Genomic DNA, 17,973 nt, shown 5'->3' with positions numbered 1-17,973 from the left:
GTTTTGTCCTTGCAAAGAATGAACCTTCACAACCTTGGTTAAGCAAGTGAAACTAGAGAAAGCAGCAGCTTCCTCCAGGGCTGACAGAACAGATGGCTAAGGTGCACCATGAAATCAAGAGGTAAAAGACAGGTTGATAACGTCTTCTCAAAATGCTCCCACTCACACTTTACTGCCAGAGAACAGACCTCTCCCTCTCTTAGACTGCATAGTGGTAAAGGACTTCATCTCCCACTACTTTTGCATCTTTCCCATTACCACTTCTCCACTTCATTCTCAAGAGAATGAAAACCACATCAGCCAAAGGGCAGCCGTGCCCCACCCCATTTATCACCAGAGGTGGAAAACTGCCCAGAGGAAGGGTGACACTAAACTGCCAAGCCCACAAGGCCCAGCAGAAAAACCTAGAGCTTCTCATGTCACTAAGAGACACTGTGCAACAGTCGGCATCCCTTTCAGATTCACCAAAAAATGGCAAATAAGCTGGTGTGGGGGGCACCAGAGAATTTTCCCCAGTTAGTGAGAGAAGAGAGCACCCTCAGAATAACCATCACAAGCGATAACCACTCCTTTTTGTGTTTTGCACTGGGTAAAGTACTCCCTCATTTCAGCAGAGAACCGGTTTCAGCAAATGAAGAGCACTGAACATCCACCTGCCCATTCAGATACTCCGCCTGAAGGGGAAAGGAAAGGATTTTCACCAGCAGTGGTGAGACGGGCTGGTACAGCACTGCCTTACGGCACTGCCACAGTGAATGAATGTGAGATGTAGCAAGGAATGACAGAAGGAAAACACCTTTTAACAAGCACAGCAACAACTGGAAATTTTAAGAGATACTGGTGGAACAAAGGAAAAGTAGGACTCGTAGACTTCACTATTATGGCCAAAAAGAGATCTCCCTTTCTTACTCGCTGAATTCCCTCTGATAGTTTCCATTATTTTCTTCCTCTTCTCCTTCTATCCTCCCATGGAAGGTCTCCTAACCAGATCCGTTTTCTGGATGTTTCATGCAATACCCGGCTAGTACAAATGCTTTTCTCCTGCCTGAAATAATTTTCATGCAGCTTGAAAGTGCCTAAGAAAACAGATGCTGCTGAGCGCTTGCTGAGGCTGCAGCAGAGCCACCTTTACCCACAGCAGCTGGACACCTGGCACAGCTCCCTCCCTGCAACAAGCCCGGGCCATTTCCTGAGCCAGGCAGGGGACAAGGGCCTGGAACTGGATCTTGCCCAAGGAACAAGCTAAATAAGGAGGAGGAAACACCCAAGCATTTGGGTGAGCACCCAGGCTCACAAGATACACTTTCAGTCTGGAACACTAAATGTAAACTATGTAAGGCAGAAGTACGGTTTAGAAATTGAGATCCAGCAAAAACATAAATAGGTAATAAATTCAGCTGGACTGAGGATGGATTCATGTGATTTACCAGTCACTGACTTTGAACATCAACCTCAGTCACTTCCATCCATGAAGAGAGAAACAAGTGCCAAGAAAAATGAAAGAGAATCCTTGTTTGATCATTGTTTTGAGTTCTAGAGATCAAAAAAGCCCAAACAGTATAATAAATAATAAAAAATGAAGTCATAACATCTGTATCCCTCCTTTACTCCTCTGAAATGAAGTACCTATGCAAACACATAAGACTTGCAGAAAAAAAAACAACAACAACTCGTAACAGATAGAATGCAGAAGACAGGATGAGATCAGGCCAGGTTGAACCACACACAAAACGTCAACAGAAAGGTCGATGCTTGAAGATGAAGCCACAGGGCAGCAATATAATAACTTCCTAATGACAAAATGGGTCTAAATGCAGCTGATCTAACCACTGGAAAAGTAACAAGCTAAAAGACAAGCTCAGCACTACATGATCCTACCTGCGGACAATGAGAATCTTCTTTCAAGAGTTATTTAGCAAGACTCAGCAAGAACTGCTCCACGAGACTTTAATAAAAAAATGCAACTGGGATGGAGTGTTCATTAAAAGCAGGAAGCACATTTAATGTACAGTTCACAGAAAGAGTAGAAGCAGCCCAGTGTAGGGCAAACCTCACTTATCTCAGCATCGGTTTTCACCCAAAAAAACTGAGAGAAATTCACTACCCTATTCAGGAAATCAAAGATTTACAGAGATTGTTCTGGATGGAAAAGACAAAGGAAAGGTAGAAGTTGAGTCATTCTGCACTACAGGTCAGTAGAGGCCCTGAAACCACATAGGCTATGTAACACTTGAGTTTTCCTTGGCTTCAGAGCAGAGGTGAAGTTGGAACAGGAAAACCTGTGAGAGCTGCAGTTACAACAATCCCCAAGAAACAGTAATTAAATCCTCATAGCCTGAGGCCTTGAAACTTAGACTGAGCAAAGCACAGCACAGTGGTACAGGACAGGGCAAACTGAATTGTCTAGATATGGTGATCCTTTTTGAAGCCACTAACAAGGAAATAAGTGGAAATAAGGACTGATATCTGCTCCAGTCAGCATTCTTTCAAGCAGGGAGAGGACTTGCTTGTATTAAGTTATCTTTGGTGCTTCACTATTTACCTCCTTTAAAGAAGACCCACACTGACGTTATATAACAGAGAGATCTTTTCAAATTTGCCTAAGAGTACGGAACCTACTAGAAGATGACCTTACTTGTGCACCTAAACATATGTTTTGGGAAAAAATCCACTTCATAATTTTTGGCTTTCTCGTTGGGACAGAGCCATAGCCCACATAAAAGAGACACATTCCTCTCTCAATGTGAAAAGGGCAGAGGTGTGCAGCACGCTCTTCTTTTCCTTGGCTTTCTCACTGTATAGTAAAAGTAGAATGGAAAAGGGTGTGGAAAAGAAAAGAAAGAAAAAGGAAAAAGCTAAAGAAGCCTGTCCTAACCATCAGGAGAAGAGACAGAATATGATGTGATTGCAATTCCAGAGGCAACTGCCATAAGAGGAAAGTAATGGTTTTGGAGAGGCAGTCCTGCAGCCCCCGGAAAGGAACAAACTGAAGAAGTCTGACTAGTTTTTTTTCCCTCCCCTATCTCCCACAAATGAAAAACTTGGGGAAAAACACAGCAGAGAACTCCACCCTGTTACGCATGAGAAAGACTTGTGGTTGAAAAAAGCCAGGGGAGATTTTTCTCTGAAGCATCACTCACACAACTCACAGCAGTGAGGAATGCTTCTACACAACTGCTGGCAGCAGCCTGCACTCAGCCCAGCTGCAAAGGCTTCCTCCCCCTCCTCCCTTTTAATGCATGAGCAGGCAACAGTGCCTGCTCTGCACCCCAAACTCTGCAAAGCCACATTTGCTGCTGAGTCCTGTACATGGCTGGGGTTGGCCAAAAGCTTACATTCAGACTATTAACCCAGTTCTTGTGGAAACCTCCTCCTCTAGCAGATGTTTAATGCAGTAACTTCTTTCAAGACACTCCCCCCCCACCACCTCCTTCCACTGCAAGAGCTTCGTTCCGGTGTCCAACGGGAAGGTAGTGCAGCCAACAAACACACCTCATGTCAAAAGCATCAGGACACTGCCCCCACCTAGCAAACCACAGGCAGGGAACTGCTAGCAGCATCAGAGAAACTTGTGACATATGCTATAAATCATGGCCATAAAATATAAGCAGCACAAATAATATGGTAAAAAAGGCAGAAAGGAAATTCCTGCTCTAACAGCTATAGCACAACCAGAGCAGAAACTGACTCCGTTTCTCACCTGATTGTGAACTGCAGACACCACTAAATTTACATTAAACCTTTGCTGAAAGAAACAAATGACTGCTTGAATACTGCCAGCTGGCAATGTTCTTGTAGAGGGCCACTGTCTGGCAATCACATTGGAGAGAAGAGATGTGGTCCAGAGATAGAACAGAAAGGAACATACACCCAGACTTCTCAGGGAGATGTGTGACTCCTCTTGCCTGTGCGTTTTGAGGGTTTTCTTATATTTGTTTATGTTTTAAGCTTAGATGATCTCCTGCCCCTCCAAGGTTACACTAAAATAGGAGAACAATGATTGTGTAGGAGAGATTTACCTGAACAGGGCAACAAAACTTTGTGATGTTTTAATTAGAAGTAGTAAAGTGAAGACTGCATATGGCTTAGTGCAGAGCTCCTCTGGTCTGGCACATCCAGAAAAGTCAATAACAAACATGTGACAAAAGAGCAAGATGCAAAATCTGAAGACAAAAAAACCAAAGCAAACCAACAGAAATAAGTGAAGAAAAGCCCCTGATGTCTTGCAGGAAAGAAGGCAATTTAAAAAAAGAAAAGGGGGAAGCAGCACAAATTTTACTTAATTTCTTTCCTTGAAGAGTTTTTCTAATAAAAGAAAGTAGAGAATATGGTGAGGGTGAAATGATGAATGAAAGAGCACAGAAACAGGAGAAACAGGTTCAGTATGTTTCCTCTACTCTGTATTTACACCAGGCTTTCTGGAAAGATTGACCATATTGCTGATGTACAGGTAAGAAAGACACAAACCAAAAGCATTCCAGTACCTTGCTGGGAAATTCATTATTCAAAGGTTAATTCACTGCACAGCGTTTTTCCATGTGCTTGGTTTCCATCTCAGACAGGCCATACAGCTTGCAGAGGCATCTGCTGGGATCTGTCTCCAAAATGTGGGCTCACAACACCACGTCTGCACGTTTCCTCAGGCACTTCCAGCAAGCGCTCCTTCACATACAGAGTCTTGAATTACATCCACCTTGGCCAGGAAGGCACTCCCTGAATATTTTCTTGCAATTATCAGTCATGGCTAGAACCTGATCTCATATGGCTGCCAACTAACCATCAACTGGAATTTACATATCAAGGGGTGCAAAAGGTAGTCTGTAAAACAAGGGAGAGGCCAGCAGTGGCTTCTACAAACACTCAGTGATTCAATCACACTTGTGCTGTGAGCTCAATGAAAAAAGCAAGAATTTGGGCTCAAGATTATAAGCCTTGGCAGCTAATTCATCACAAAACTGACAGTGTGTGCATACGAACAGCAAGTTGCTACTGCCTCAGTCTTAATTATATGAGCTGCCTCCCACACAATAGCCATTGACAAGACCATGGTCAAATGACCCTTTCCTAAAATGCAATTAAAAAAAAAAAAAAAAAAAAAAAAAAAAAAGATAGGAGCATAGCTTAAGCCTCTACCTGTGATGTGCAGTGACTACTTGCACAGTAAGCTCTGCTCACTGCCACCAGGCCTCATCTTTTGTCACAACAGCAGTTTCCATCCTCTCATTCCGGCTGTAGCCACCCTGCTGTCTGTGCCCATGTCTGAAGAACCTCTCTATAGAACCTATCCCCAACACACCTGCTCCAATCTGGTCAGACAATTTTGGCTTTAATACCAAGTAGAAACAACAAGGAAAATCAACCTGGCATTTGTTCAGTTTTGAATGGAACATATGGTCTTCTCATCTCCCTTTTGTGGTTGATCACAGTAGCCCAGTTTCTAAGCAAGGATACAACTTCCCTCACGGCATTGCATTGCTGAAGTCACATACTTACTGTTTTCTAATTCTAGAATATGAAGAAAGAAAATAAAATTTGATGGTCACTTACTGTAAGGACCCATACAATACTCCCATATAATACTCCCTTAACTATGGTTTCATACAAGTATGAGCACAAGGTACCTTGCAGAGCTTCCATTTTAACTGCACATAATGCTCCCATTCCCTCAAACTAACTCCAAACCACATCCTCACAAACCTGTCAGCCAGGCTCCAGCCACCATGGACTTCACAGCTGACTAACAGAACAGTGCAAGTTTTAGTTCAGAAAACCTCTGAGGTCTAGAACCTGTGCTGCAGCACAGTCCTTAGTCTTCTGTAGGGAACCATAAGCACTATTTGCCAGAGAAAAAACACCTCAAAACGTCTAAATGTGTTTTCCTGACAGCCATCAGTAAATCAAGGTTGGTGTTTGCTCACTATTCAGCATGAAGGAGGGAGAGGGAAACGACAATCTACAAAAAACCACTTGAACAAATGGAACAAGTTAGCTTTTAATTCCCACAGGTTTTAGTGCAGTGCAACACATTTCCTAACCTCTTAACAAAAACACCAGATCCTCAAAATTATTTCCACTTAAGAACTTGGCAATCATTGCATTTACTGAAGTGCAATAATGCTGTTAGAATAAATGAAGCTTTGAAAGCTTCTGCTTTGAAGCCTCAGAGGATGTACCTCAGCACCAGTGACCAGACCCCACAGTGACTGGCTGGTGGACTGCAGGTGACTGACAATACCCAGAAATGATTAATCATATTTATTTTCTTCAAATGACTTAATCTTTTACCCACCTTTGAAAAGTTAGAAGTTTCATATTTTTCCCATGCAAAATAGAGATGAGGCACACAACCCAAATTGCCCAAGGTTATTTACCACACCAGTAGCAGTGAGCATCAGGCAGCTCCAGCTGCTGCCACCTCTGTGCTCAGACATGTGAAAAGGCACCCCCAAGTGTCCCTGCCTTCACCCATGTTAATAGAAACACTATTTAATCATAGGCCATACATATCAAGAGGAGTTCTGAACCCAGTGCCTCCCACTCACCAGGTTGCCACCTCCCTTAATAGCCCACACCTGTTTTGATATCTGAACTGAACTTGAAGGAGATGCTAAAAGCACCATGCCCTTCACACTCCTCCCCCTGCTCATTCTCCAAGTTTTACTGTTTACAAAGAGTCTATATTACAAATAAACAGAAAATTAATTATTCAGGTTCTAATTCACATTGCACGTTGATGTTTATGTAATTGAAAACCATATAATTACTTTATGTTTTAACATCCCTCATAAATATGGATTTTTTAACACAATGCTTTACAGCAAATTAGCACCAAAAATCTGGTAATGTGTGATGGGAGCCTGAGTTACTTTAGCAAGCTCAGGGAACAGCATGAAGACTAAATACTGGCGTGATGTCTCTCATCACTATACAATTTTCAGCACGTAGATGAAAATCCGCTGCAGTTCCCAGCTTTGCTAGGAAGCCTGATCGGAGTCTGGGACACAAGTTTTAATGCAAGAGCAGCAAAGAAGGAAAATCTAGAATTCAACAGCTTCATCCTTCACACACTTGCAGGTACTGAAATGCTTGGCTGAGGATGAATCTCAGCTTAATCTAAAGCCTGGCAAGAAACTTCCTTTTTCATGATAATCCACTTACTTAATAAGTTTCATTTGCTAGTTTTAGATCAGGCAGTATGAAATAGCTTTTCCTGGAGCCCCGGCTGGCAACTTGCTGGGGCTTTAAAGTCACCCTCAAGCAATTTGTGCTCCACAGTGAATACAGCACACTGGCATAGCAACTCAAGTGTGATCTACAATGAAGAAGCAAATGCCTCTAGCTTCAGCTGCAGGAAATTAATGCTTCCATTGACCTGGCTAGGACCAGCATTAGAAAGGAGTGGGCATGAAGATCAGTAAGGTCTGGTAGACACAACCTTAACATTAGTAACACCTCAGTGATTCACTATCCCCCACAATTCCGTTTTCCATATCTTTATTTGTCCTGTAGGATGATATAAAATCACATTTTCTGTAAGGCAGAATAAAACTGCAGTTATGCTAGCACAGTGAAGTGAAACCACTTAGAGAAAAACAAGAATTACCCTAAACAAGGATTTCTCAAAGTAATAGACACAAGTTGCCAAGGCTTGTTGAGGTCCTGCATGGGATCACCTACATTTCTAGGGAAAATTCTGTATTTCTACCTGCTCTCCTTCCTACAAACCAAGTGCATTCCAGCAGCACAGATTCTAGCTAAAGGGACATCTGGCTGACCTGGAGTCACTGCACATACTCTTGTTGAGCAAATATCAGTAAAACTTCATAGCAGAGCTTGGTAACCCTGCTCTAGGGGACTGTCTACACTGAAAACATACTGTTTTAGGTCAATCACATAATTGGCTATGTACTAAACTGTTACAGAATCTGAATGGAGACCCTTTTACAACTGGCCATGTTGGCTCTGCCTGTGCCTTTAGCTTTGCGTAAGAACACACATACAAGCTTTGACAGAGATCACATGCCACTAATTATTCCCAGATATAACTGAAGTAGTGAAAAGATACAGATTTTAACCATATGCAAAACTAGTTAAAGCTGGGGACAGAGCTGCAGCCTGAGATTTTAGGAGCCACATCTTCCAACTTTACTATTGGCAGCTGCAGATAGAAAAAATCAAACCAAAATAAAAAACCTACCCCAAAGTCTGACACTCAAGTAGCGGAGATCTGGTTTTCCCCACACACAGAGGTATACGCAACAAAACTGGTCTTCTTATCAATACCAGTCCAACTCCCAAAAAGAAAGAAAGGGACAGTAGTGCTCTCTGCCCAAGTCCCACTGCAAACTACTGAATGCAGCCAGCTCCCTCAATAATTCGTCTTGGGAAATCACTTCTAACCAGTGGTTACCAACATGACAATGCCAGCCAGACCATGATTAACAAAAGCACTGAAGCATAAATTAACCTCACACTTTTTGCTGGCCTGGTTAATGCACACAGGTCTCAAAGCTAGATTTAGGCTAAAGCATTCTTACTTACCAGAGATTAATGTCGATAATCAAGCTAAACAGCAAGGTTTAACTAAAAGTGCAGGGTGATGGGGCCAGACCTGGTGGGAGAGCCATGTAGAGCAGCTCCCAGCTGGGCTTGAAAGTAGAATTACAAGTTGGAGCAGGCCATTCTGATGAATGAGGGTTAGAACTGAAACAGAAGACACAGCCAAGCTAACTCCCACTCTGCTAGCAAGAGTGTCTCTTCAGTACTTAACCCAGGAAACCTTTGTTGAGGCTCTTCCATGACACGTGTTTGCTATGACAACTCCCATTTTTCAACAAAAAACAGACTGTCTCTGTACTGAAACTGCACTAACAGAAGGTTTCATTTTAAATATAAATGCTATAATCCTTTTCTACAGTAACTGTAGAAAACACACTTGGTCACCTTACCTGGAACCGATTTTGTTTCACAGCAAGTCAAAAATTAACATCTGTGCCTTTTATTTGGATTCCCTCCAGTGACAGCAAAAAGACAGGTCTGGCACCTACAGTCCAGCAACAGGAGCCTTTTGCAGAATTAAATCACACTGAAATAAAAGTTAATGCAATTCAGCAGCCAGAGCATGCATGACATGCCAATACATACGGTGTATTTCAAATACCAACATGATGTTATGAACCTGTGGGAAATGTATTTCACAGGAATTTATTTTTACTAATGAGAGCTCAAAAGATAATTTAATGACCCTCAAGATCAATGGGGAAAAAGAATGTCCTTTATTTTACACTTCCTCAAGTGTAACATTTTATAAACTGTTTTGGAAGTTTTGAAGCACAGGCAATGAAACTGGATATCCATGTCATCACCTCTTTCTGAAACTTTTAATTAGACATAAATGCCACAAAGTGAAGGTAAGAATATCTGGACACAAACATTCAGAGCTCACATTTCATCTCTGCACAGGCAAAAAGATCCCAAGCCTTTTCAGGCTCAGCTCCCAGCTCTTCTCATCGGCCACTTGATGAAAGAAAAGTATCCCTGCACCTCCTGTTTCTGTAAGTAGCCTGAGAACTGTAATTTCTGTTCCAGCAACAACAACCAACCAACCAATATTGAAAATCATGGTATTACAATGAAAGTCCAATGAGGCACTCCAGTGAGACCAGCGCTTCCATGATGGGAGTGAGCTGCGCCTTGAGGGAAGGCATTCTGAAGTACATCTGCCTACAGAACACACTTAACAGAAGCTGGAGGCACAATGGTAGTTCTCTGTCCTTACTATCTTCAAGGAATTGCTTTCAGGTCAAGATGATAGCTGCCAGATTCAATTTTTCTTCCCTATTATCCCTGATAAAGCTGTTGGTAAACAGGGTGACTCCCAGTGACACAACACACCGTTCAAGACTTGACCTAGAGAATAAAACTGATTTTTACAGTAGTCAAGTCATCATCGGCTGGTAACTTTGAGCTTGAAGTCACCAAAGGTGAGCTGAGTAGGAGGTTAGGAGAAGAGTCTGGACACCTCCCAGTTCTAGAAACACCTTTTAAAATAAGTTGGTTGTCCATTTGAAGACTTGAAGTCATTGCTTGCCTATTACCACATTACAGTTTAATAGAACATCTGCTCTCCAAACAGGAGCAGCATAACCTTTTGGCGGCGTGTCTTCCACTATTCTGCCAAAATGACAAGCCTGTAGAAGCAACATGCTGGTCTACAAGGAGACTACTCCTCAGCTACATTCCTCAGCTACATTGCCTGTTCTGCAACAAAACCTTGTCCTACTCACAAGCTCAGGGAGCTGAGAGACATAGCAACTCAAATCCACTTCTACCAGCTGTCTGGACCTCCCCCTGAGATCCCCACATCTATTTTAAACTGCTTTAATTCCGAAGCCTCCATACACAGTGAAGTAAGAGTTCCTCTCTGGAGCCCACTCAGAAGATACTATGTTTCTGAATGAGTCTGGGCCCATCTACACTAATGCCTGGGTTATTATCAGTTGTTCTTATCAAGTGATCAGCAATCCATTTCACAAATGATGGCCTGCCCTGGGAGGCAGCACAGACCAGAGTCCTCATGCTGTTGAAATTAACACAGAGATGAACTCACCAGACACCTGAAAGGTCAGCACCAACTATGTGAACACCTGCCTCCTGTAGCTCACCTTACCTGTTAGTTCCCATGCAGATGGATTCATTTTTTTCTTGGTAAGAACCCTCTCAAATAAATAATCTTTTGAGGAGAAAAAAAAGGGAAGAAGAGGAAGCACAGATTCAGGGAATGGAAGAACACAGGAAAGAAAAAAATCACAGCTAACAAAATCATTTCCATCTAGCAAGTATTACAAAAGAAGGATATTAGAAAGCTAAATATGGTCAGGCAAAGCCTTCATTTAATAAAACATTCAGTGACATTTTATTTGTATCCTTCCTCATGTTTCTGCTTCTATTCAGTCTGCCTCTGAGTATTAAATTCCTGCTGCAGGCTGAATCCAGGCTAAGATTATGCACAATAATTGCAAGCTGAGCTTCAGTTTACAGACTGAGACAATAATGAGTCAGAGAGACTCAATAAAATCCTGTATACAGACAGATCAGACTACAAAGCCTTGGGATGTTTGAGCGATACCACAGCATTTGGGAATTTCAGAATTTCCATTTACCACGTGCAAAGGGCTGGTTACAAGCTCCGTACGGAGTGGGATGTTCTGGGAGCTATTTGTGCTTCATAAATTAGGTTTTGTGGTATTTCATTGAAATTTAGAGTACGTGTGTTCCACTTAGCTGTCACTAAAACCCACTTTGCATTGCAACTCAATCATGCAAATATTAGCGATAGCCTTGGTGCTTACCTCTACAGCCAGCCTGCTTCCAGCTTTGCCTATAACTTAATCCACAGAAATTATCATTACAGAATTCATATTATCACAAAAATTCATTTTAGGAAGTCAACATTTTGAATGATTTTCCTCTTATTTGAAACAGGGTCAGATTTTTTTGTTTTACTTTGCTGACAAGTTTTGTATAAGCAATTTATAAATGCCCCAGAGAAAAGAACAGAGACTTCTAAAATTGTGCATGCTTCTAAATCTGTTTTAGAATACTGGGGTATATAAAAATCCTAATGCAAATTCAATGAAAAGATATGCAAAAAATAAAAGGAGGAGGTATCCACATGGACAGGAGTGGACATTACCAAATACAGGACAAGAATTAACTTCCAAATACTTGCAAAACATTTGGTTTATAACTTGATCATAATGGTACTGTTTACAAACAAGTTCAGAGCCAGAATTTCAGGAATATTACTGAAGGGCCTCTCTTTATAGCAGCAGACAGAGTGAATACAGACTAGAAGCAATAAAACTCCCTTTCCTAAGCAATGGGGTCAATGGGGTTAAAGCTAGTAAAGGTATTTAGCAACTTAGACGGAAAGAAAAGAAGGGCCATGAAAGAAAAACGGGTTTGAATTAAACTACCCAGTACGCTTTTGTTACATTGAAGTCTTCTAAACTAAAAGTACAAAATGGAGGAAAACAAGCACTGTAAGGATGCATTTAGATTAAAAAAAAAACCCAAACCAATTAAGAGAATAAATTAAACACAGCCCTAGAGCTGAACAAATTTACATGGTTGTTGGAAGATACTGAGGAGGAGTAATTCCTTTCCAATTGAGTGAATGCCTGTCACAGAACAAGAAATCCCCCCAGCAACAGACAGGCCTGAGGAGGACACCCAGAGTAGATGCTATGAAAGATTAAGATTCACACTGTCAGCTAAATACAGGCATAGGAGAAAAGTGTGTGGGAGAGAGAAACTTTCCTCTCAACTGAGATCAATTAAACACAGAATAGGAGCAGAAATTTTTAATCGCTGCTGGTGTTGTCAAACCTGGAGTAATATCCTAGAAAAAACTATTCTGAAGTTATTCATGTATTTGTCAGGTGTGGATAATCCAAGCAATTATATCCCCCATCCAATCCCAAAACTCAAGTACATACTTGGATGAATACATCACATTCCAGATTAAGGGAAATATTTTGCCATGCTACTTCACTGCTGGAAAACTGGGATGACCTAAGTATAGCTGGGCTGGAATTAAAAGAATTACTCTGAAGTTTATCATGGCAGTGACAAGAGCTACAGATAACTTCTGTGAGAGCTTGGAGAATAATTCTTCGACTTGCTGCTGAATTGGTGCTTTTTAATCTGACACTTTCCTCATGACATACAAACCATTGTAAAATACACAACGCTTAGTTACAAGTGGTTAGAAGAAGGGAGGGCAGGAATGTCCTCTGAAATTTGATCTTCCTCTCATATTCACAAATAAATCATGGGGCCCTCCCTCCTCTCAAATAAATCTGCTCTTATTTGTGAGTAAAATTAATCTTTATAAATGCACATCTTCAGATTCATCTCAAATTGCAGCATGCTAGCAAAGCTGTTATTCATCGAGGATGGCACATTTTGAAGTGTTCCATGTCAAAGCTGGGTCAATATTTTTTTCAGTAGGAGGCCACATTCCTGTTTTTCTAGTCTGCAGTGACCCTTCTTGACTGAAAAGATCCTTATGTATGGAGGAGTATCTGACACAAACCAAACTGATATGCTACTGGAGCTTTGTAGTAATGACAGCAGGATAAAGGAGGCCTTTGAAGTTCATGGAAGAGCAGGAAGAGGTGATAATTTAAAAAGCTTGTCAGTATACCCAAGAGCAGAAGGAGAGCAAAGTATCAATTAATAATTCACACTTCTATTTCCCGTGTTATCATAGTATCTCAAAACAGTTTGCAAACATTGATTAAGTCTAATGACATGCCCCTGAAGCAGACAAGCACAGCTGAAACTCTATTCCTACCAGCCAGGATGGCACTCTGGGAGCATTTCCTTTAGCTGATCTACGCCCTCTCTTTCCCATCTGTTAAAGGGCGATAACGACACTACCATGCAGTGGTTCAGAAGCTGAACCGCTGTTGACTTCTGAATCAACACATTTACAGATAGAAAAACAGCACAATCTCATATGTCAGATTACACTTAATTACAGTGAACTAAAGCTACCACATTCGACATAACATAGCCAGTGGGAAGAAACCCCTCTGTCTTCATTTTATAACACCCTACAGATACGCCTTGCTCTGTCCCTGAGTACCCAGAGCACTTGAGCTCTAGTTAGTGACCAGAATTCTTGGGTACCGTGTTAACATGAACACATTGTAATTACAGTAATTAGATCTGCTGTAGAAAGAATTGTGAGAAATTAAAGACTGTCCACAGTAGCATCTAATTCCTAATTAACACAAAGTAGGTAGTGTGTTTGCAGCCAGGACAGACAGAGCCACAGCAGCAAACTCCAGGGGGAATCGTCATTTATATTCGGATAGCTGAACACATCACACTGTTTTAATCCTAACTTTGAAAGACAGGTACGCACAACACGTTGTCCACTTACAGATGGTGAAATGACCATTCAGGGAGGCTCTGAGCTGCCAAAGGGAAAAGCCAATTATACAGGCTCCCCACAACCAGCATTTCACTTCAAGAACTCCTCATTCCCAACCCCATACTTGGACTTCTTTTTTTTTTTTTTTTTTTTTTTTTTGATTAGCCCACAACCATGGCTGTTCTTGTCCTAATGGGGACAGATCCCTCTTCCTTGTCTGGGCCTCCTTCACACATATAATCAGAAAGAATTACTTTGCTTACCCTCTTACTAATCTAACATTTTCAGAAGGACCAAATATGAAGACAAAAGTAACAGCTTAATGAAATCCAGCTCTTTTCTTCTCTTGAGCCTGACAGTTCCAAAAGCAGATTGTCATGACAACAAACAACCTGGAGGCAATCCAGCCAATTAATCTGCAGAGGAACCAGTCATTCCAGCCTAGGAGAATAGCACTGCTGCTTTAAGCTTCAGAAGCAAAAAGAAAAGAAAGAGAAAGCAAAAGAAACCTTACCACCCACAATAATCTGATTAGGCTGCCTCAGAGCAGTAGTGAAGAACAGTCCAGCCCTGGGCACGTGCTCGGCCCTTGGCAGCCCTTTCGTCCCGCTCCCGACAGAGAGCAGGGCCAGGCCAGACCCTCTCCAAGGCTCTGATCTGAGCACAGCTACATTCCCAGGCTGTGATGTAGCTCAGCACGCAGAAGACTTACCAAGATGACCCCTCCAACCTCTACATGTGGAGCCAAGGCAAGAGCTCATAGGTTAGGCAGAGGTACGACACAGAAGAGACTGTCACACACCACTGCTATAAACCCCGTTTTGTTGGCATTGCTGTGTGTTTCCCTCTTCCTCTGTAAGTTGTCAAGAATATTTATCAGCATTTTAAGCTCCGGATTATTTTACTTTCCACAAAGGATTAATTCATCAGTGCATGTAGATAATAAAGTAATTCTCCTTCAATTTCACTAATTACATCATCCTTCATATGCTGCTTTATGTCTCTTCATCTGTTCTGCTTCTATAGACTGCAGCACACCACACCTCCCCTGAAAATACCCACCATCTCTTGTATTTTTTCAACTCTGGTTTCTCGGTAGTAATTCAGACATTAAAATGTTTGACAGCAGATGTCCAATACACAGTTTGTTAACCTCAAGTCATTCGTATGTACTTCGTGTTTTATAAGATACTGTGGGATTAAGTTACAGAAAACAAAACTGAGAAGCATTACTTGTAGACTTATATGATAGGTTAAAAAGAATAAAAACGTCACTGCGTTTTGAGACTCTCCCAAGACTCAATACACAACAATTTTCAAACAAAAATTTTCTTCCCTGCCTTCAGGGGAAGGGTGGGAATAAATGCTTTCACTGTAGACCTGCCCTGCAGTTAAACATGTCTTTCAGAAGATAACTGAGCAATGAAGAAGATCTATAGCTTTAAGCATATACAAGATTTACTCATCTGGTAAACAGACAGATTCACTTCCAACTCAGGTTTTACTATCAATCCCCCCGTGTCCAATCCATCTCACAGAAGTACTAAATGGATTTGCAGCAACTTCAGTGAGCACAGGATCACAGATTACAAGTGCTTCCTGCAAAAGTGTGTTTTTACTAACCTGAAAAGGATACCACTCTTCTGAGCACTGAGAATGCAATGTATGCATGTGCACACTCTCTACACATTTCACTCTCACTATATGCAGTGCTAGCCAACACAGAGCAAGCCAATAGAATCATATTTTCTGCTGAACCTGCTCTGTGTTGAGTTGGTGTAATATTGCAGAAAAGAATAAAACCCCCGTGCCTACCTTGAGGGCTTTCACAGCTTTCTTCATCGCTGTTGTCCTGGCAGTTATTCTGACTGTCGCACACAAAGCTCTTATCAATGCAAAGACCATTTTTACAGTGGAATCGGGCAGTAGAGCAAAGCAAGGGATTTGCTGCTGCAAAAAGAGAAAGTGAGACCTTTCATGAGGAATTCTCTTGCCCAGGCATTTAAATAGCAGATAAGCATCAACCACAGGTCACAACTCAACAGCTGGTCAATTTGCTGGGTATGTGGGAGTAACTTGGCAATCAAACCAGCCCTGGCACTCTAACTAGAGAGAGCTGAAACTTCTAATTTATGCAAGATTCATTACAATTAGCAGAGATTTAGCCCACCCACAGTTGTGATAAGCCTTCTGTTCATTTTCATGAGAGCCCAGTCATGATCACTGTTCCACATTTGCTCACACTGAAGACATATGGAGAGTAGAACTGCCTACCATAAACACTGCCTGTTGATTCCCATTAAAGAAGACTCAGTTTAGCTGAAGTTTCATACCACAAGACAACAATTCTGACTGAGAACTGCCAGGCAGTGGTTTATTTACCTCTGATTCTCTTCCCCCATTTTCCTCACTGTTTAGAATTGATACAACTGCAAATGTTGAAATCTCTCAGCCTCCCACTGTTTGAATTTCAACTCCTTTTTAAGGAACAATGTTTGCATCCTTCATATACATCATATAGAACCATATACTTCAACACAATCATCACTTAGCTGAGATATGCATAATTTAGCTGTTTTTAATCTACTCATAAATCACTCTATATCCCTGAATACTTTTTGGCCCTCTTCTCTGAACTCCAAACTGTTTTCGGTAATGGGGTGACTGAAACAGAATGAAATTGAAAATCTTAAAAAGGCTGCTTACATGCCCTGTGTGCTTCAAACTGTTTCTCTGCCACAATAACAAATTACAGTTTCCAAATACTAACTGGCTTCCATTTTTTATTCTTTAAAGTAAGAGCTACATTTAAATAGTTTTAAATAAATAAATAAATAAAACTTCAAAGTCTGCCTTGCATAGAACCTGAAGGACAAATAGCAACCACTCCCAATTTCTCCAGCTCCCCAAGAGCTTGTTTAGCAAAAACATGCTAAACCAACTCCTTTGGTTTGAAACTGCTGCACACTTGCATACCACAGTGATTTTTGACGTCACCTAAGAACCCACATGGCTGTTCCTCTTCGTAAGCAGTAACTAGATATTTAGACATGCTAAAAAAGTGCCTCACTGGCACAGAATAATGGGGAAATCACTAGCATGTTATCAGCTGTAAGGTCCCATTGCAGCTACACAATACAAGCTCACAGGAAATTGTGTCCTTCCTAATGAACTCTGTAAGTTGGTGGACCTTCAATTGAGACCTGTCATTCATCAGTCCACCACCTTAAGGATAATCAAAGCACTTTTGTCAGAACTTATTTTTAGTCCATTTGGTCAAGCGTACTCTTACCACCCTAAGACAAAATTTCCTTAGCCTTCAATGCCTCTCTGGCTTCACTTTCTCCACAGAAGTGCTGACTCCCCAGGACAACAACAGATGCCACCTTAAGCGAGGTTCTTGCTGTGGGGGAAAGCACACCCAATACCAACTAGAAAGGCAAGTCCTCCATGAAGCAGACAGTGATAGATCACTCTAAAGATTGCCCCTTTTGTTATCTTTGAAAGCTGCTGTCTGTTGTCCTCCTCCTGACATTTAAAAGTCATTGAAAACAAAAGCTCAGCATGTCTCTGACAGGAGAAGAGGCAAGTATTTTGCTGCAAGCTTTCACCTAGAGATCCATGCTTTTACCAGCTCTTGATAGTAACAACAGAGCGGCTGGATTCAACATAGCTTTTCCCTACTGCTATGACATATCCCTGCTAGACTTACAGATACAAATGGATCTGTGCAGCCACACACAGAGGGTTTAGCCCGAAACAAGCAGTACTTCAGATCATCTCTCTGTTACAACTTCCCTGCTGCCATGCATTGGCAGGCATGTCTGGCTTCAAGAACCTGCCTCTCCTTCCAAGAACCTGTTTGACTAAATATGCCATTATTTGCTTTTTTGTTGTCTGAGAACATGTATAAACAGAGAAACCCAGATCTGCTGATGACCAAATACATCATATTCTTCAGTGACAAAAAACAGGCAACTAAAAATGAAACAATTCAAACTATATTTAATATTTGTCCAATTTGAGTT

The 17,973-nt window shown here is 41.5% G+C and overlaps 1 protein-coding gene across 2 annotated transcripts in view; it reads right to left on the bottom strand.

Annotated features, from left to right (window-relative positions):
* LDLRAD3 (low density lipoprotein receptor class A domain containing 3) overlaps positions 1 to 17,973 on the bottom strand; it is a 105,273-nt gene that overhangs the window by 35,262 nt on the left and 52,038 nt on the right. For both annotated transcript variants that reach the window (XM_066187854.1, XM_066187853.1), the window contains exon 4: positions 15,761 to 15,895. In XM_066187854.1, the coding sequence (XP_066043951.1) occupies positions 15,761 to 15,895 (135 nt within the window). The remainder of the gene's footprint in view (positions 1 to 15,760; positions 15,896 to 17,973) is intronic.

Source organism: Chamaea fasciata, unplaced genomic scaffold (assembly GCF_029207755.1).
Source record: "Chamaea fasciata isolate MVZ Bird 193981 ecotype frontalis unplaced genomic scaffold, bChaFas1.0.hap1 SCAF_7, whole genome shotgun sequence".
NCBI classification, from domain to species: domain Eukaryota; kingdom Metazoa; phylum Chordata; class Aves; order Passeriformes; family Sylviidae; genus Chamaea; species Chamaea fasciata.
Note: the sequence above shows the minus strand (reverse complement) of the source record. Positions and strands in the feature narration are given on the sequence as shown.